This window comes from Macaca fascicularis, chromosome 20, assembly GCF_037993035.2.
Source record: "Macaca fascicularis isolate 582-1 chromosome 20, T2T-MFA8v1.1".
NCBI classification, from domain to species: domain Eukaryota; kingdom Metazoa; phylum Chordata; class Mammalia; order Primates; family Cercopithecidae; genus Macaca; species Macaca fascicularis.
The window spans coordinates 28,621,684-28,641,330 of NC_088394.1; the positions used below are offsets into that span (position 1 = coordinate 28,621,684).

General features: G+C 49.4%; 1 protein-coding gene and 1 non-coding gene across 3 annotated transcripts in view; one reads left to right on the plus strand and one right to left on the minus strand.

Moving 5' to 3' along the window:
* The first annotated feature begins 258 nt into the window (after positions 1–258).
* ITGAL (integrin subunit alpha L) overlaps positions 259–19,647 on the plus strand; it is a 52,574-nt gene continuing 33,185 nt past the window's right edge. For both annotated transcript variants that reach the window (XM_045381443.2, XM_065537648.1), the window contains exons 1-11: positions 259–474; positions 1,808–1,910; positions 2,880–2,974; positions 3,087–3,154; positions 6,088–6,205; positions 6,327–6,457; positions 8,722–8,867; positions 11,145–11,277; positions 11,431–11,581; positions 16,826–16,899; positions 16,998–17,130. In XM_045381443.2, coding sequence (XP_045237378.2) covers positions 414–474; positions 1,808–1,910; positions 2,880–2,974; positions 3,087–3,154; positions 6,088–6,205; positions 6,327–6,457; positions 8,722–8,867; positions 11,145–11,277; positions 11,431–11,581; positions 16,826–16,899; positions 16,998–17,130 — 1,213 coding nt within the window. In that variant the 5' untranslated portion in view covers positions 259–413. The remainder of the gene's footprint in view (positions 475–1,807; positions 1,911–2,879; positions 2,975–3,086; positions 3,155–6,087; positions 6,206–6,326; positions 6,458–8,721; positions 8,868–11,144; positions 11,278–11,430; positions 11,582–16,825; positions 16,900–16,997; positions 17,131–19,647) is intronic.
* Positions 10,457–10,517, minus strand: LOC123570701 (U7 small nuclear RNA). The gene has a single exon (XR_006694957.1). It is a non-coding gene; the product is annotated as a U7 small nuclear RNA (small nuclear RNA).

The window sequence follows — 19,647 nt, forward strand, 5'->3', positions numbered from 1 at the left end:
TGCTGCATAGCATTCCATTGTAATTTTGCCACCGTTTATTGGACTAGTCCTCTGCTGAGCTTTACAGAGCCCTTAGGTGGGATGTTAGTGAGAAACCATGTCAGCAGTGGAGACAGTCATCTCCCTGCTATGCTGTCAGCTTTTGGATGATGTGAAAATGCAAGCAGGCACAGGAAATGTCTCTAACTTGCTTACACTTCCTCCCTGAACCCTTGCGGTTTCACAACTCCTGCAGGCACGCCTCCCTCCCCGCCTGCCAGTGTCACCAGCCTAGTGCTTCTGTGAGAAAGTACCATTGTAAGAGGCCAAAGGGCATGATCATTTTCCTCTTTCACCCTGTCTAGGTTGCCAGCAAATCCCACGGGCCTCCTGACGCTGCCCCTGGGGACACAGGTCCGTTGAGTGCTGGAAGGATGAAGGATTCCTGCATCACCGTGATGACCATGGCGCTGCTGTCTGGGTTCTTTTTCTTCGGTAGGCAAGGGAGGAGGCAGGGGAAGGGACATGTGTCTGTGACCAGAGAAACTGCAGAGCTTGGTGGAGCTGGAGTAAACAAGGAGCTGCCCCCTAAAAGTGGAATTGGCCTTAGGGATACGGGGCCCAGGGATCTTGGAAGGAGAAAGTGGGGAATGGGGAAAGAAAAGAAATAAATAGGCAAGGGGTGGAGGCAAAGATAGAGAAGGGAACATAAGAAGGGGCAGTGGGTTCTTTAAAAAGGCAGATGGGGCCGGGTGCTGTGGCTCACGTCTGTAATCCCAGCACTTTAGGAGGCTAAGGTGGGCAGATTACTTGAGGCCAGGAATTTGAGACCAGACTGGCCAACATGGCAAAAACCTCATCTCTACTAAAAATACAGTAAAATTAGCTGGGCCTGGTGGTACAGGCCTGTAATCCCAGCTACTTGGGAGGCTGAGGCATGAGAATCATTTGATTCCAGGAGGCGGAGGTTGCAGTGAGCCAAGCTTGTGCCAATGCACTCTAGCCTGGATGACAGAGCAAGACCCTGTCTCTTAAACAACAAACAAACAAAAGGCAGATAGTTAATGAGTAGCTAAAGCTGGGAGGAGGGTGCTGGGTTCTGGGGCCACCCGTGGTACCACCTCTGTGCGTTTTAGGCAAGTCCTTTCCCCTTTCCAGCCCCACACTCTTCATCTAAACAAATGAAGGCCTGGCCTCCATGACATTCTAGGATGCTCTGAACTAAACTCCACGGCAGGAGAGAAAGCAGGGCGGAAAGGACAGCCTGGGTGTGCCAGGGCACCTGGGCAGGCCGACTGAGGGGGAAGGGGGCTGGGATCTACCCGCGCTCCAAAAGACTGGCCCTGTGGGGTGGGAAGGCAGCCCCCCAGGGATCAGGGGAGCTACAATCTGAGACTGTGGGAGGAGGCGCCTGGGCCCCATGACCGCAGAAGTGGGTGGCAGAGGCGCACCCGGCCCTGGGGCATCCCCATCTTGGCCTCTGCCTGGGAACTTGGCCACCCTCTGCCTTGGGGCCCCTTGGGTCTGCTCCTCTCTCTGGAGCCTCTAACTTCTCATCCTTCCTTCTTTGCAGAGAGGCCAAACGGGAAGTTGTGTTCTCAGGCCCTGGGAAGAGCTTTCAGAGCTCTAGAGGGGCCGGGAGTTGCTCCTTCCATATTCCCCAAAGTTAACGCCCTGGAGGGGAAGCGCAGGGCGCGGGTCCGCTCTGCCCGCCTGGGTGCGGGCGGCCTGGGGAGCGAGAGCCAGGTGGGCCTGGGATCGGCCACCTGCCGGGCACGTGCAGGGCGGGGGTCCGTGGGTCGCAGCTGACGCCCCTTGCCTTCCTCAGCGCCGGCCTCGAGCTACAACCTGGACGTGCGGGGCGCGCGGAGCTTCTCCCCACCGCGCGCCGGGAGGCACTTTGGATACCGCGTCCTGCAGGTCGGAAACGGGTGAGCTGTGCCCCGCAAATCCTCCTCCTGATGCCCGCCCTAGGGCAGCCCCCAAGGGGCGGCTCTCCAGGGGTTCCCGTCTGGAGGAGCCTGTGGTGGGTGGGAATCCTCAGAGATAGGAGTGAGGGATCAAAAAGCGGGACACAGGCGATCAGGGAGGCCATGGAAGTGCAGAACAGGGAAGGATCCCAGCCCCCAAACACTTCGCATTGCCCAGTAGGTTCCTGACACTCCCTTACTTCCCTGCGAGTGCCTGGAAGCCAGGAGTTTGTTCTCTCTTACTAACCCTTCTTAGATATACCACCGCCCAGCACACAGTAGGTAAGCCACGAATGGCTTTTGAATCAAGCACTGAATGAATGAACCTGTCATGAGACATTCTGGCGGATCATTCTCTGGGCCTCAAAGACTGTAAATGCAAAGGAACCTTAATTTTCTAGGATTTTGGCATTTGGAATTATTTCTCTGGGATTCTGTAGGGAAGAGGTGAGGATGGAGGCACCTTCCTTTTTTTTTTTTTTTTTTTTTTTTTTCTGTTTGACACGGAGTTTTGCTCTTGTTACCCAGGCTGTAGTGCAACGGTTAGATCTCGGCTCACTGCAATCTCTGCCTCCCAGGTTCAAGCCATTCTCCTGCCTCAGCCTCCTGAATAGCTGGGATTACAGGCATGCGCCACTATGCCGGGCTAATTTTTGTATTTTTAGTAGAGACAGGGTTTCACCATATTGGCCAGGCTAGTCTCAAATTCCTGACCTCAGGTGATCTGCCCATGTGGGCCTCCCAAAGTACCTTGGCCTCATGCCAAAGTTACAGGCATGAGCCACCCCGCCCGGCCGCAGGCACCTTCTTGAAGGGGAATGGTTGCAGTGCTTGGAGAGATGAGGCGGGAGATCTGAACCTCCTGAGCAGGCAGGAGGAGGGGGGTACAGATCTGGGCCACTCCCTCTCACAGGTGAGATTTCTCCCCAGGGTCATCGTGGGAGCTCCAGGGGAGGGGAACAGCACGGGAAGCCTCTATCAGTGCCAGTCGGGCACAGGACACTGCCTGCCAGTCAGCCTGAGAGGTGAGTAACTGGGGGGTGAGCTGGGAAGAATGGGATCTTGGGGAATCTGAGGCTGGCCCCAGCCCACCTAGATTGCCTGAGCTCCTCCAGACCAACTTTCTGGTGCCTACAGGTTCCAACTATACCTCCAAGTACTTGGGAATGACCTTGGCAACAGATCCCACAGATGGAAGCGTTTTGGTAAGAATTTTGTACAGTGGTGTTATCAGAGCCTGTGAAGCTCGATCCAAGTAATGAGAGAAGAAAAGAGGAAGAATGTGGACAAAAGTTCCCACAGACAGTCAAAGGCATCAGAGTCAATTAGTGTTTATTGAGAACCAATGATGAGCCAGCTTTTTTGTTTTTGAGACAAGGTCTCATTCTATTATTCTATTGCCCAGGCTGGAGTGCAGTGGCGTGATCACAGCCTCACTGTAGCCTCAACCTCCCTGTGCTCAAGTAATCCTCCCGCCTCAGCCTCCCAATTAGCTGGGACTATAGGTGCATGCTATCACGCCCAGCTAATTTTTATATTTTTTGTAGAGAGAGAGTGTCACCATGTTGCCCAGACTGGTCTTGAGCTGAAGAATCCTCCTGCCTCAGCTTCCCAAAGTGTTGGGATTACAGGTGTGAGTCACCACACCCAGCAGAGCCAGCTATTTTCAAGAACTTACCTCATTTTTCTTCCAGATATGAAATATCTGTGATCATTGATATGCAATATGATTTTTAGTGGTATACAAGCTTTTAATGTTTTCATGGTTATAAATTTCTTTAGTGGCTTATTAGAAAAAAAATCTATGACAAGCACATCAAATTTATAATTTCCTACATCATATTGCTTAGGAAGGCTGAAGTTAAACAAAAATTTAAAGGAAACTATTAAGAAAATAAAAGTATGCTCATATGGCAGATATTGTGAAGTATTACACTAATGCCTAAAGTTTAGGAAACACTGCTTTTTTTTTTTTTTTTTTTTTTTTTTGAGACAGAGTTTCACTCTTGTCACCCCGGCTGGATTGCAGTGGCATGATCTTGGTTCACTGCAAATTCTGCCTCCCGAGTTCAAATGATTCTCCTGCCTCAGCCTCCAGAGTAGCTGGGATTACAGGCGTATGCCACCATACCCGGCTAATTTTTGTATTTTTAGTAGAGATGGAATTTCACCATGTTGGTCAGGCTGGTCTCGAACTCCTGACCTCAGGTGATATGCCCGCCTCGGCCTCCCAAAGTGCTGGGATTACAGGCATGAGCTACTACACCTTGTCACTTTATTTCTTTTAACCCCACAAGACACTCATATGAGATAGGGATCAGTGTACACATTTCACACACGAGGAAACAGGACCAAAGGATTAAGAGACTTGACCAAGGTCACGTGGTTGTAAAGTGGTAAAGTCAGGATTTGAATAAAATTCTCATTTGATCCCAAGTTCATTGCTGTTTCCAGCCAGCATCCTTCTGTGTGAGAGATAGAAAACTGAATGAAATACTGATCCGGTGTTTAAGTAGAACTTGTTTATTTAGCTATTATATGCCAGGCATCAGGCTAGGTTCTGACAGGGGAAGGGGAGTGAAATACAAAGTTGATGAGGCCAGGCCGGTGGCTTATACCCGTAACCCCAGCACTTTGGGAAGCCAAAACTGGATGATTGATTGAGGCCAGGAGTTCAAGACCAGCCTGGTCAACCCTGTCCCTACAAAAAAAAAAAAAATGTTTTTTTCATTAGCTGGGCATGGTGGCACACGTGTGTAGTCCCAGCTACTCGGGAGGATCAGTTGAGGCCAGGAGTTCAAGGCTACAGTGAGCTATGATCACACCATTACACTCTAGCCAGGGAGACAGAGTGAGACCTGTGTCTAAAAAAAACAAAAGCAAAACAAAACAAAAAGATGACCATGATACGAGCCCAGACTTTGAAGAAATTGCAATCTGGCAGGAAAGGGTCATAAATGAAAGAAATTACTTTGGGAGGCCGAGGCAGGTGGATCGCTTGAGCCTAGGAGTTTAAGACTGGCCTGGGCAACATGGAAAACTCCAGCTCTACAAAAAAATTAGCTGGGCATGGTGGCGTGTGCCTGTAGTGCCAGTTATTTGGGAGGCTGAGGTGGGAGGATCACCTGAGCCCAGGAAGTTGAGGCTGCAGTGAGCCATGATTGTGCCACTGCACTCCAGCCTAGGTGATGAGAGTGAGACCCAAGAAGAAAGCAAGCAAGGAAAGAAAGAAAGGAGGGAGGGAGGGAGGGAAAAAGGGAGGGAGGGAGGGGAGAGGAGGAGAGAGAGAGATAGAGAGGAAGGAAAGAAAAGGGAAGGAAGAAAGAAGAAAAAGAAAGAGGAGGGAAGGAAGGAAGGAAAGAAAGAAAGAAAAGGCCGGGTGCAGTGGCTCACTCCTATAATCCCAGCACTTTGGGAGGCCGAGGTGGACAGACACAAGGTCAGGAGTTTGAGACCATCCTGGCCAATATGGTGAAACCCCGTCTTTACTAAAAATACAAAAATTAACTGGGCATGGTGGTGGGTACCTGTAGTTCCAGCTACTCAGGAAGCTGAGGCAGGAGAATCGCTTGAACCTGGGAAGCAGAGGTTGCAGTGAGCCAAGATCACGCCACTGCACTCCAGACTGGGCGACAGAGCAAGACTCTGTCAAAAAAAAAAAAAAGACGGAGAAAGAAAGAGAGAGAGAAAAAGAAAGAAAAGAAAAAGAGAAAGAAGAAATAAATAAACAAACAAACAAATAAATAAATGAGGGGAGGGGGAAGGAAAGGGAAGGGAAAAAGAAAGAAAGAGACACCTTTTATTCTGGGAATCTTGATAATTTGACTCGGCTGGAACACAGAAAGAGAGATTGGGACCAGGAGAAGATAGGCCTGGAAATGTGGGGTCGTGCCCAATGTAAGCCCCGCTAAGGAGTCCAGACTTTATCCTACAGGCGGTGAGGATCCATTGGCATAGAGCATTGGTAGGATGGGAAGGATGGACACTAGAGACTGTGGAGGTGCACATTCCTTGCCTTGGTAACCAGTTGGATAGAGGAAGTGAGAAAGGACTCTGAACGTTCTTATTCTTGGTTGATGGTGCCCAGAAGACACATAGCAAATAGGAGGCCCAAATCTTTGGCCTTTGCTTCCTTTAGGCCTGTGACCCTGGGCTGTCTCGAACGTGTGACCAGAACACCTATCTGAGTGGCCTGTGTTACCTCTTCCACCAGAATCTGCAGGGTGCCATGCTGCAGGGGCACCCTGGTTTTCAGGGTAAGGAACTGGGGACTCAGTGGGTAAAAATACCTCCAAGTGGCTGCCCCTAGGGAGAACCAGCATGGGCGGTCAAACACCAGAGATGCTTCATTGGGTCCCTTGCGTCTGGCCTCTGCAGAATGTATCAAGGGCAACGTAGACCTGGTATTTCTGTTTGATGGTTCGATGAGCTTGCAGCCAGATGAATTTCAGAAAATTCTGGACTTCATGAAGGATGTGATGAAGAAACTCAGCAACACTTCCTACCAGGTAAAAATGCTAGTTAGGATTCTTGGTTGCAAGCAACCAAGAATGGCTTAAACCATGAAAGGAAATTTTAGTATGTGGTATCCTCAGAGCCTATGGGCATGGCTATAACTGGGCCTCTGGAAGGGATAAGAACCAGGGAGTTGAAGGCTTCTAGGAGTCTCTCTAGTTCTCATTTCCTTTTTTTTTTTCTTGAGATGGAGTTTCACTCTTGTTGCCCAGACTGGAGTGCAATGGCACGATCTCAACTCACTGAAACCTCCGCCTCCCGGGTTCAAGCGAGTCTCCTGCCTCAGCCTCCCAAGTAGCTGGGATTACAGGCACCTGCCACTATGCCCAGCTGATTTTTATATTTTTAGTAGAGACGGGGTTTCACCATGTTGGCCAGGCTGGTCTCAAACTCCTGACCTTGTGATCCACCCACCTTGACCTCCCAAAGTGTGGGATTACAGGCATGAGTCACCGTGCACGGCCTTTTTTTCTTTTTGAGACAGGGTCTCACTGTGTCCCCAAGGCTGGAATGCAGTGACACAATCATAGCTCACTGTAGCCTCAAACTCCTATGCTCAAATGATCCTCCCAAGTAGCTGGGACTACCCGTGTGCACCACTGTGCGTGACTAATTTTTATTTTTTATTTATTTTTATATTTTATTTATTTTTTTGAGACGGAGTCTCGTTCTGTCGCCCAGGCTGGAGTGCAGTGGCGCGATCTTGGCTCACTGCAAGCTCCGCCTCCCGGGTTCACGCCATTTTCCTGCCTCAGCCTCTGGAGTAGCTGGGACTACAGGCGCCCACCACCATGCCCGTCTAATTTTTTGTATTTTTAGTAGAGATGGAGTTTCACCGTGTTAGCCAGGATGGTCTCGATCTCCTGACCTCGTGATCCGCCCGCCTCGGCCTCCCAAAGTGCTGGGATTACAGGCATGAACCACTGCGCCTGGCCCATGCGTGGCTAATTTTTAAATTTTCTGTAGAGATGGTTTATCATTGTGTTGCCCAGACTGATCTCAAACTCCTGGACATCTCAAGAGATCCTCCTGCCTTGGCCTCCCAAAGTGCTGGGGTTACAGGCATGAGCCACTGTGCCCAGCTAGTTCTCATTTCTGTTTCTTTTTGAGTCTTTGCTTCCTTATTCTCTTTTCTCAGTCTCTGTAGACTGGCTCCCTTAGCACCTTTAGACCACATGGACCTATGGAAAGCTCCTAAGTTCACATGTTAAAGTTCCAAGAGGGCTTTTTACCTTTCCCTCAGCCAACGCCTCCCTTTGCAAATTCCCAGTTCTCAGAGAAGAAGCTCTGGCTGGCCTAGCTTCAGTCAGGTGTTGATCCCTGGCCCAGCCAACTGTGTCTAGTTAAGCAGGGTCACTCAGCAGAAATATGGCTACTGGAACCCATCCCTGTCAGTGACATAGGTGGACCCAGAGAATAGGAGCTCAACACACAGTATTACATGAGGGAGCAAGGTTTATTTCATTTTATTTCTGTGCTTATTTGTATATTGCCTCATTTTCAAAAGAATTATCTAAGGCAAGGATGTGGAGTTGAGTTGCCCAGGTCCTGCATAAGAAGACATTGAGCCAGGCACAGTGGCTCACACCTGTAATCCCAGCACATTGGGAGGCTTAGCCGGGAGGATCACTTGAAGCCAGGAGTTCGAGACCAGCCTAGGCAACATAGCAAGACCCCATTTCTACAAAAAATAAAAGCTAGCCCAGTGTGGTGGCATGTGCCTGTAGTCCCAGCTACTTCGGAGGCTGATGAGGGAGGATGGCTCGAGCCTGGGAGGCTGAGGCTGTAGTGAGCTATGGTTGTGCCCTGCACTCTAGCCTGGGAGACAGAACAAGACCCTGTCTTGAAAAAGAAGAAGTAGAGTTTGGGGCTGGGCACTGTGGCTCACGCCTGTAATCCCACACTTTGGGAGGCCGAGGCAGGTGGATCACCTGAAGTCAGGAGTTCGAGACCAGCCTGACCAATATGGTGAAACACCGTCTCTACTAAGAATACACACACACACACACAAAATAGTCAGGTGTGGTGGCACGTGCCTGTAATCACAGCTACTTGGGAGGCTGAGGCACGAAAATCGCTGGAACCCGGGAGGCAGAGGTTGCAGTGAGCCAAGATCATACCACTGCACTCTAGCCTGAGCAACAGAGCGAAACTCCATCTCAAAAAAAAAAAAAAAAAAGAAAAGAAAAGAAAAGTTTGGAACAGACAAATGGAAAGGGATATATAATTGAATATCATTTCTTCCTTCCTTTTCTAGTTTGCTGCTGTTCAGTTTTCCACAAGCTACAAAACGGAATTTGATTTCTCAGATTATGTTAAACAGAAGGACCCTGATACTCTGCTGGAGCATGTAAAGCACATGTTGCTATTGACCAACACCTTTGGTGCCATCAACTATGTCGCGTGAGTTCCCTTTTGCAGGAGAGCGCGTGTCCAGTCATTTGTTCTGGGTGATCTACCCTCTTCCAGCTGCAGGGCACGGGAACTCAGTAGGTAGGTACAGCAAGGGGCAGTTTATTGTCTGAATTAAAGTGGAACAATTTTACTGCAGGTTCTTTTGGTTGTACATAACAGAAATCTACTCTGTACTAATTAAATCCAAAAGAGAAACTCTAAGCCAGGTGCACAATCTGTAATCCCAGTGCTTTGGGAAGCTGGGGTGGGAGGATCTCTTGCCCAGAAGTTTTTGTTTGGTTGGTTGATTTTTGTTTTTGTTTTTTGAGACGGAGTTTTGCTCTTGTTGCCCAGGCTGTAGTGCATTTGGCACGATCTCGGCTCACTGTAACCTCCAACTCCCAGGTTCAAGCCATTCTCCTGCCTCAGCCTCCCAAGTAGCTGGGATTACAGACCTGTGCCCCCATACCAGTCTAATTTTTTTTGTATTTTTAGTAGAGATGGGCTTTTACCATGTTGGCCAGGCTGGTCTCAAACTCTTGACCTCAGGTGATCCACCTGCCTTGCCCTCCCAAAGTGCTGGGATTTACAGCACTTTGAGTGCTGTAGTCCCAGCTACTTCGGAGGCTGGGACTACAGGTGTGAGTCACCACACCGGGCCTATGAGCCAGGAGTTTGAAGCTGCAGTGAGCTATGATCACACCATTGCACTCCAGCCTGGGCAACAGAGCAAGATCCTATCTCTAAAAAATAAAAAATAATTTAAAAATGAAGAGCCAGGACACCAGTGTGGCTGGAGAGAAATAAGTGAGAGGGGGAAAATAGTAGGTGATGAGGTCGGAGAGATCATGAGGGTCTGGATGGGTTAGTGACTTGGAGGCCATAGTGAGGACTTTGGCTTTCCTCTGAGTAAGATGAGAAGTCATTAAAGGTTTTGAGTAGAAGAGTGATGATCTGATTTATGTTTTTTAAAAGATCCCTCTGGCTGCGGGGTTGATATTAGACTGTAGAGGGGACAAAGGCGGGTAGAAGTGATAGGGCCAGTTAGGACGCTATTGAAAAATCCAGATAGAGACAATGGTTGTCTAAGCCAGGGTGGAAATCCATGAACAGGACCCGCAATAGGCCCATGTCTGTGTGGATGGAGATTGGAGAAGCATTTTGCATCCAGATAGAACCAGAGGTCTTGATAGCAGGTGTTCGTGGGTAAGACAGTTCACATCTCGCTGCTGTTTCAGCAAGAGCTACGGCCAACCCAGCTTACTCAGAGGGAGGTTGTGGACAAGGCAGGAATTTTCTTTTTCTTTTTTTTAGAGTCAAGTCTCACTCTGTTGCCCAGGCTGGAGTGCAGTGACGTGATCCTAGCTCACTGTAGCCTTAAACTCCCGGGCTCAAGCGAACCTCCTGCCTCAGCCTCCTGAGTAGGGACTACAATCACACACCACCATGCCTGGCTAATTGTTTTCATCTTTGTAGAGTTGGGGTCTTGCTATGTTGCCCAGACTGGTCTGGAACTCCCAGGACAGAAAACTTTAGCCTTGGCCCATCTGGTGTTCAGTTCTCCCTTCTTTGTTTATTTTTTAAATTTTTTTGAGGGTGGAGGATTTTAGCAAAAAACAGAAAGCCTGCTAGACAAAATCTAAAAGAGCTCTAACAGTAGTTCTCCCTCCTTCATCTCACATGCACAAGCACCTCCTCTGTGCTGGGAGCCAGAGATACAGCAACAAATCCAACATGGTCCTTTCCTTGAGGAGCTCATGGTTTAGGGGGAAAATTGATAGAGAAGTCTTGGTAATTCATTGGGTTCACTGCTATAGTAGAGATCCGGAGGCGGGCTGGGTACTATGGGAAGGCAGAGGAGGTGCTGAAAGAGTTTGCTCTGGAAGAGTGACTCCCCAATTTTCTTAAGCTGTGGGACCCTCTCTTCCACATTGAAATCTCACTTGGATCAACATCTGTAACTGATTAAAGAGTGGTGGCCATGTGGTTGCAATGGAGGGTGGGAAGCCCAGAGTCATTCCTCACAAAACCTCCTCCTCCTGCCCATGGGCTCTGGGACACTCTCTGGACTGCCCAGGATGCAATGTGAGGACCACTGGTCCAGAAGGAAAGGGGTGGCAGCAAGGAGGTTTAGAGGTGACTGCTGCAGGCTTGGAATCCCGGCCTGGGAGATCCAGGAAGGGCTTTTGCGTAACCAGTATGGCGGTGACTTGATGAGCAGGTGGGGAAGGAGACCTCAGGCCCTGGTTTTGGGGAGTCTCTCACCTCCTCCTTTCCTGGACACAGGACAGAGGTGTTCCGGGAGGAGCTGGGGGCCCGGCCAGATGCCACCAAAGTGCTCATCATCATCACGGATGGGGAGGCCACTGACAGTGGCGACATCGATGCGGCCAAAGACATCATCCGCTACATCATCGGGGTAGGGTCCCGGCTGCTTCCTACATCTCGCCTTCCCTCTCCTCTTTCTGAACCCCAGGCCCCTTTCTTCCTGGAGCCAAACTCTTGTGAAAATAATGGCAAACTGGACTGAGGTTTGGGGGATTTCAGCTCCTCACTCTCCTCTCCCTCACAGATTGGAAAGCATTTTCAGACCAAGGAGAGTCAGGAGACACTTCACAAATTTGCCTCAAAACCTGCGAGCGAGTTTGTAAAAATTCTGGACACATTTGAGAAGCTGAAAGATCTATTCACTGAGCTGCAGAAGAAGATCTATGCCATTGAGGGTGAGTGACAGGCCCTGGGAGAGGGCTCGGGAGGCTGAATACAGAAATTCCCCTGGGACATCAGGCCAGGCTCAGCGGATCACGCCTGTAATCCCAGCACTTTGGGAGGCTGAGGCAGGTGGATCAATTGAGCCCAGGAGCTTGAGACCAGCCTGGGCAACATGGAGAAACCCCATCTATACTAAAAATACAAAAAATGGCCAGGTGTGGTGGTGAGTGCCTGTAATCCCAGCTACTCAGGAGGCTGAGGCACAAGAATCTCTTGAACTCAGGAGGCAGAGGACGCAGTGAGCCAAGATTGCACCACTGCACTCCAGTCTGGGTGGCAGAGGAAGACTCCATTTCAAGAAACAAAAAACAAAAACGGCTGAGCGCGGTGGCTCACACCTGTAATCTCAGCACTTTGGGAGGCCGAGGCGGGCAGATCACCTGAAGTCAGGAGATCGAGACCAGCCTGGCCAACGTGGCAAAACCCCGTCTCTACTAAAAATACAAAAATTAGCTGGGCATGCTGGCACATGCCTGTAATCCCAGCTACTCAGGGGGCTGAGGCAGGAGAATTGCTTAAACCCAGGAGGCGGAGGTTGCAGTGAGCCGAGATCACGCCATTGCACTCCAGCCTGGTAGGCAACAGAGTGAGACTCAGTCTCAAAAAAAAAAAAAAAAAAAAAAAGAACAAAAGACCTCCCCTAGGACATCATATTAGAAACACAAAGAATAATAAGCACTTACTGAATATCTGATCTTGTGCTAAGGGCTTACCTAAATAAAACAGACCTTTAGAAGGAATTTAGGAGAGGGTCATTTGGGAGCAGCCTCTGTGATCTTCCTTTCTCTTCCTTCTTTCTCTCCTTCCTTCCTTCCTCCCTTCCTTCCCTGTCCCTCCCCTCCCCTCCTCTTCTCTTCTTTTCTCTTCTCTTTCTTTTCTATTCTTTTTGGGTTTTTTTGAGACAGAGTCTCGCTCTGTTGCCCAGGCTGGAGTGTAGTCACACGATCTTAGCTCACTGCAAGCTCCACTTCCCAGGTTCACGCCATTTTCCTGCCTCAGCCTCCCGAGTAGCTGGGACCACAGGCGCCCACCACCACGCCCAGCTAATTTTTTGTATTTTTGTATTTTTTAGTAGAGCCTCTGCACCTGGCCTCTTTTCTTTTTTGCTTTTCTTTCACAGGGTCTCACTCTGTCACCCAGGCTGGGGTACAGTGGCATGATCACAGTTCACTGCAGCCTTAGCCTTCCAGGATCAGGTGATCCTCCCACCTCAGCCTCCCAAGTAGCTGGGACTATAGGTGTATGATACCACACCTGGCTAATTTTTTTTTTCATTTGGTACTTTTTGTAGAGGCAGGGGTCTCACTATGTTGCCCAGGCTGGTCTCGAATTCCTGGCCCCAAGCAATCTGCCCGCCTCGGCCTCCTAAAGTGTTAGGATTATGGGCGTGAGCCACCACACCCGGCCCTCTGTGATATTTCTTTCTGAAATTCCATCTTCTCCTGGAGCTCAGGTTGATCCAGGACTGACCTATGTCTTGCTGGTGTGATCTGAGCCCTGCAGAGTGAATATAATTCCTCCCCCTTCTTGCTCAATGTCTTGCTGTCACTTATCTGAGGCTCCACATTACTTCAGAAGGGCAGACGGGCAGGGGCCAGTGTGAAGAACCCACAAGTCTTCTTTCCTGGCCTAGAATAAGAAAAGATTTGTATTGTGGTCACCAGATGGAGGACTGGTTATGGAGGGCATTTCCCCAGGAAGCTTACTTGGCTGAAAGATATGTGATTCCTACAGGAAAGTCTCCTTTGCTAGGACACAGCCTTGGTGTTCAGTTCAGTTAAAGAAGCATGGGCTGGCCGGGCGCGGTGGCTCACGCCTGTAATCCCAGCACTTTGGGAGGCCTACGCGGCTGGATCACGAGGTCAGGAGATCGAGACCATCCTGGCTAACACAGTGAAACCCCGTCTCTACTAAAAATACAAAAAATTAGCCGGGCGTGGCGGCGGGCGCCTGTAGTCCCAGTTACTCGGGAGGCTGAGGCAGGGGAATGGTGTGAACCTGGGAGGTGGAGCTTGCAGTAAGCCGAGATTATGCCACTGCACTCTAGCCTGGGTGACAGAGCGAGACTCCGTCTCAGAAAAAAAAAAAAAAAAAAAAAAAAAAAAAGAAGCAATGGGCTGAGAGCGGGGGCTCATGCCTGTCATCCCAACACTCTGGGAGGCCTAGGTGGGCGGATCACTTGAGGTCAGGAGTTTGAGACCAGCCTGACCAACATGGTGAAACCCAGTCTCTATTAAAAATACAAAAATTAGTTGGGTGTGGCGGCGGGTGCCTGTAATCCCAGCTACTTGGGAGGCTAAGGCAGGAGAATCACTTGAACCCAGGAGGCAGAGGTCACAGTGAGCTGAGATTGTGACACCGCACTCCAGCCTGGGTGACGAAAGCAAAATTCTGTCTCAAAAAAAAAAAAAAAAAAAAGAGCAATGGTCCAGTCTGGGCAGCATAGCAAGACCCCATGTCTAAATAAATAATAAAAATGAAAAGTGAATTTTTAAAAAATGTTTTTTTAAAAAATTCACTCTCTGGCCGGGCACGGTGGCTTACGCATGTAATCCCAGCACTTTGGGAGGCCAAAGTGGGCGGATCAAGCGGTCAGGAGATCAGGATCATCCTGGCTAACACAGTGAAACCCCAAACCCCGTCTCTACTAAAAAAATTAGCCAGGCGTGGTGGTGTGTGCTTGTAGTCCCAGCTACTCGGGAGGCTGAGGCAGGATAATCGCTTGAACCTGGAGGTGGAGGTTGCAGCCACTGTACTCCAGCCTGTGTGACAGAGACTCTGTCTAAAAAAAAAAAAAAAAAAAATTCACTCTCAACTGGCTTTTAAGCTCAGATATGAAAGACGAGATTCAAACAGCAACATGAGGAAGGTGGAATGAGGGCAGAGAGAAGCACAGGTGCAAGACCAGGGGCAGGGAAAGGGCTCAGCATGCCAGGAAAATGGAAAAAGTTCAGTGTGACCGGAGCGCAGTGAGGAAGGGAGAGAGAAGGTTGGCAAGGAGGTAAGTGTCTTCCAGACCCTCAGAAAGAGTTTCGATTTCAGTGTGAAGATTGATGAGAAATCATGAGGAGTTTTTTGTTGCTGTTGTTTTGAGACAGGGACTCACTCTGTTGCCCAGACTGGAGTGCAGTGGCGCGATCACAGCTCACTGCAGCCTCAAACTCCTGGGCTCAAGCAGTCCTCCCACGTCGACCTCCTGAGTAGCTGGGACTACAGATACACACCACCACACCTGGCTAATTTTTAAATTTTTTTGTAGAGACAAGAGTTTCTACTATATTGCCCAAGCAGGTCTTGAACTTCTGGGCTCAAGCAATCCTCCTGCCTCAGCCTCACATAGTGCTGGGATTACAGGCATGAGCCACTGTGCCTGGCTGAGGCAGAGTTTCTACTATATTTCCCAGGCTGGTCTTTAACTCCTGAGCTCAAGCAATTCTTCTGCCTCAGCCTCACAAAGCGTTGGGATTACAGGCATAAGCCACTGCGCCCAGTCCATGAAGAATTCTTTTTTTTTTTTTTTTTTTTTTTCTGAGACAGAGTCTTGCTCTGTCACCCAGGCTGGAGTGCGGTGGCGTGATCTTGGCTCACTGCAACCTCAGCCTCCTGGGTTCAAGCAATTCTCCTGCCTCAGCCTCCCGAGTAGCTGGGAGTACAGGTGCCTGCCACCACACCCAGATAATTTTTTTGTATTTTTAGTAGAAATAAGGTTTCACCATATTGGCCAGGATGGTCTCGAACTCCTGACCTCAGGTAATCCACTCGCCTCAGCCTCCCAAAGTGCTAGGATTACAGGTGTGAGCCACTGTGCCTGACCTTTTTTATTTTTTGAGACAGAGTTTCACTCTGTCGGCCAGGCTGGAGAGCAGTGGCGTGATCTTGGCTCACTGCAACCTCCAGTTGTTTTTGAGCCTCCCAAGCTCAAGCAATTCTCCTACCTCAGCCTCCCAAGTAGCTGGGATTACAGGCGTGTCCCACCATGCCTGGCTAATTTTTGTATTTTCAGTAGAAACAGGGTTTCACCATGCTGGCCAGGCTGGTCTCGAACTCCTGACCTCAGGTAATCTGCCCGCCTTGGTCTCCCAAAGAGCTGGGATTACAGGTCTAAGCCACCACGCCCAGCCAGTGAAGCATTCTTAAGGAGAAGCTATATAAGCCAGGCACAGTGGTGCATGCCAGTATCCCAGCTACTTGGGATGCTGAGACAGGAGTATCTCTTGAGCCTAGGAGTTTGAGACTGCAGTGAGCTATGATGACACCACTGCACTCCAGCCTGGGCAACACAGCGAGTCCCTGTCTCAAAAAACAGAAAGAAGGTGTATTTCAAAGGCAGGAATATCATGATTTGGTGACGTGTTGGAGACGAGATGGGGGAAAGAGAAGACTGCAGGTGGATTTGGTTTCTTAGCATGGTTCATTAGGTGAGTGGGAGTGCCATTCATTGACGTGAGAAGCCTGAGTTAGAGCAGAAACCAAGAGCTGAGTCTTGGACACACGGAGATGAGTAATTGGATATTCAAATCTGGAGGCTGGGCACGGTGGTTCACACCTGTCATTGTCCCAACACATTGGGAGGCCAAGGCGGGTGGATCACCTGAGGTCAGGAGTTCAAGATCAGCCTGGCCAACATGGTGAAACCCTATCTCTACTAAAAATCCAAAAATTAGCTGGGCATGGTGGTGCACCTGTAATTCCAGCTACTTTGGGAGGCTCATGCAGGAGAATCGCTTGAACCCAGGAGGCAGAAGCTTTAGTGAGCTGAGATTGCGCTGCTGCACTACAGCCTTGGCCACGGAGAGAGACGCCATCTCAAAAAAAAAAAAAAAAAAAAAAATTAGCCAGGCGTGATGGTGTGTGCCTGTAGTCCCAGCTATCCAGGAGGCTAAGCCGGGAGGATTGCTTGAGCTTGGGAGGTTGAGGCTGCAGTAGGCTGTGATTGCGCCACTGCACTCCAACCTGGGCAACAGAGCAAGACCTTGTCTCAAAAACAAAAAACAAACAAATCTGGGACTCCCAGGGTATTACATGAGAAAGTCAACTCAGCATTAAGTCACTCCCTGGGTCTGCCTGACCCTCACATGCATGCCTTCTACCTTAACCCAGAGGTAAATACCTCACTTCTTCCCTGTCCTGCCATTAATTTTTTTCACTGCATTTACGGCTGTTGGGTCTCACCTGTTCTCTGCTTTGTTCCCCAGGCACAAGCAAACAGGACCTGACTTCCTTCAACATGGAGCTGTCCTCCAGCGGCATCAGTGCTGACCTCAGCAGGGTGCGTGCTGGTCTGGAGCAATGAGCTGCAGGGAGTGCAGCTGACTCCGGGGGGTGGATCGGTGGGTAGCTGACCCGCTCATCTCCTTCCCTGGGCAGGGCCATGCAGTCGTGGGGGCCGTAGGAGCCAAGGACTGGGCTGGGGGCCTTCTCTACCTGAAGGCAGACATGCAGGATGACACATTTATTGGGAACGAACCGTTGACACCAGAAGTAAGAGCGGGCTATTTGGGTGAGTACTTCTCTTTTCTGCTGGGTTCTTCTGGTTGTAGGGTCAGACGGTCGCTCAGCCTGGCTTCCAAAACAATAATGAAAGCAGTTAAGCAACCAGCATGAACAAAGTCAGAGTTTAAATATGGCTATAACATTCATAATTTATTGTCTGTATTTTCTGATGCTTTAACATCTTGGGGCTGTGCTCATCCTGAAGAGACTACGCCTCCCAGGGTTGGCGAATTCCTAGAGATAGTAAATAACTTGCCTGTGAATATACCTTGTAGCTGCTCATGGTGGCTCACGCCTTTAATCCCAGCACTTTGGGAGACTGAAGCATGTGGATCACCTGAGGTCAGGAGTTCAAGACCAGCCTGGCCAACATGGTGAAACCCTGTCTCTACTAAAAATACAAAAGTTAGCCAGGCGTGGTGGTGCATGCCTGTAGTCCCAGCTATTCTGGAGGCTGAGACAGGAGAATTATTAGAACCCGAGAGGTGGAGGTTGCAGCAAGCGGAGATCACGCCGCTGCACACCAGCCTGGGCAAAAGAGCAAGACTGTGTCTCAAAAAACAGGGTCGGGCACAGCGGTTCACACCAGTAATCCCAGCACTTTGGGAGTGAGGTGGGTGAATCACCTGAGGTCAGGAGTTTGAGACCAGTCTGGTCAACATGGCGAAACCCCATCTCTATTAAAAATACAAAAATTAGTCGGGCATGATGGCGGGTGTCTTTAATTCCAGCTACTCAGGGGGCTGAGGCAAGAGTATCTCTTGAACCCAGGAGGCAGAGGTTGCAGTGACTGAGGATCACGCCACTGCACTCCAGCCTAGATGACAGAGCAAGACTCCGTCTCAAAAAAAAAAGGCCTTTTATATGCAAACCAACCAATTCCAAGCCCATATCCCCAGCCACCTCCTTTGTCTAATCCATACACACCAAGCCAATAGTTCCTCTGCCCTAAATCAGCTCAGGGCCAGGCATCAATCAACCAGAGGCCACCACTATAGCCCAGAGTCAGCCAAAATTATTCAAACTGTGCAATCCTAAACTTGCTTGAACTTGCCAACCTAACTTACCACCCTTCCTTGTGGAAACCACAAGAAGAGCTCTGGGCCATGCTCTTCCCTGGCTCCTCCTGCCTCTCCACTAATCTGGTGTTTCTCTGTCTGGCCCTGCGTGGCATCCAGTGCCTCCTGCCTCTTGGAACTGTGACTAGTAAACTTCTTTCAATGACAGTGACTCTCTATACCACCAGTCACACCTATATATTAAATCCCAGGCACATTTTTAAACAACCTGCCTTATTAGTAAGAGGACTGGCTACTCCTTTTTGAGGCTTCCTCCTCTTAAATTGTCCAAGATTACCTGAGGTCAAGAGTTCGAGACCAACCTGGCCAACATGGTGAAGCCCTGTGTCTACTAAAAATACAAAAAAATTAGCTGGACATGGTGACACGCACCTCTAGTCCCAGCTACTTGGGAGGCTGAGGCAGGAGAATCACCTGAACCTGGGAGGCGAAAGTTACAGTGAGCCGAGATTACACTACTGCACTCCAGCCTGGGCGACAGAGACAGACTTTGTCTCAAAAAAAAAAAAAAATTAGTTGGGCATGGTTGTGCATGCCTGTGGTCCCAGCTACTTGGGAGGCTGAGATGGGAGGATCACTTGAGCCTGGGAGGTTAAGGCTGTGGTGAAGAAAAAAAGAAGAAAAAATAACTCTAAAATTTAATCTCTAGCTGGGCATGGTGGCTCACACTGTAATCCCAGCACTTTGGGAAGCTGAGGTTGGCAGATCATTTGAGGTCAGGAGTTCGAGACCAACCTGGCCAACATGGTGAAAGTCCGTCTCTAGTAAAAATGCAAAAAATTAGCGAGGCATGGTGGCGTGCACCTGTAATCCCAGCTACTCGGGAAGCTGAGGCAGGAGAATAGCTTGAACGCAGGAGGCAGAGGTTGCAGTGAGCTGAGATTGTACCACTGCAGTCCAGCCTGGGTGACAGAGCAAAACTCTGTTTCAAACAAAAAAAAAAGAAAAAATGTTTAATCTCTAGTTAGACACCCACCCCACTATCCACACACGTAAATATATACATATATGTGGATAGATAAATAAACAGAATCCTGAGTGTCTACTATGCTACTATCCTTCAGATCTCAGTTTAGCTATCACTAGCATAGCACTAAGCATTTTATATATGCATCTTATTTAACTCTCAAAACACACCCCATGAGATTGGTACTGTTCCTTTTTTCTTCTTTAGACATAGGGTCTCGCTCTGTCACCCAGGCTGGAGTGCAGTGGCGCCATCTTGGCTCACTGCTGCCTTGACCTCCTGACTTTGAGAAAGCCTCCTGCCTCAGCCTCCCAAAGTGCTGAGGTTACAGCCATGAGCCACAATGTCCAGCCTCTTCCCTTTTTGTAGATGAGAAAACTGAGGCAGTGCAGAGGCATGAAGCAATGTACTTAAGACTACACAGCTAGGAAACAGTAGCACTAGGATTTAAACCTTGTCTCACTGAGTTCAAGGATCT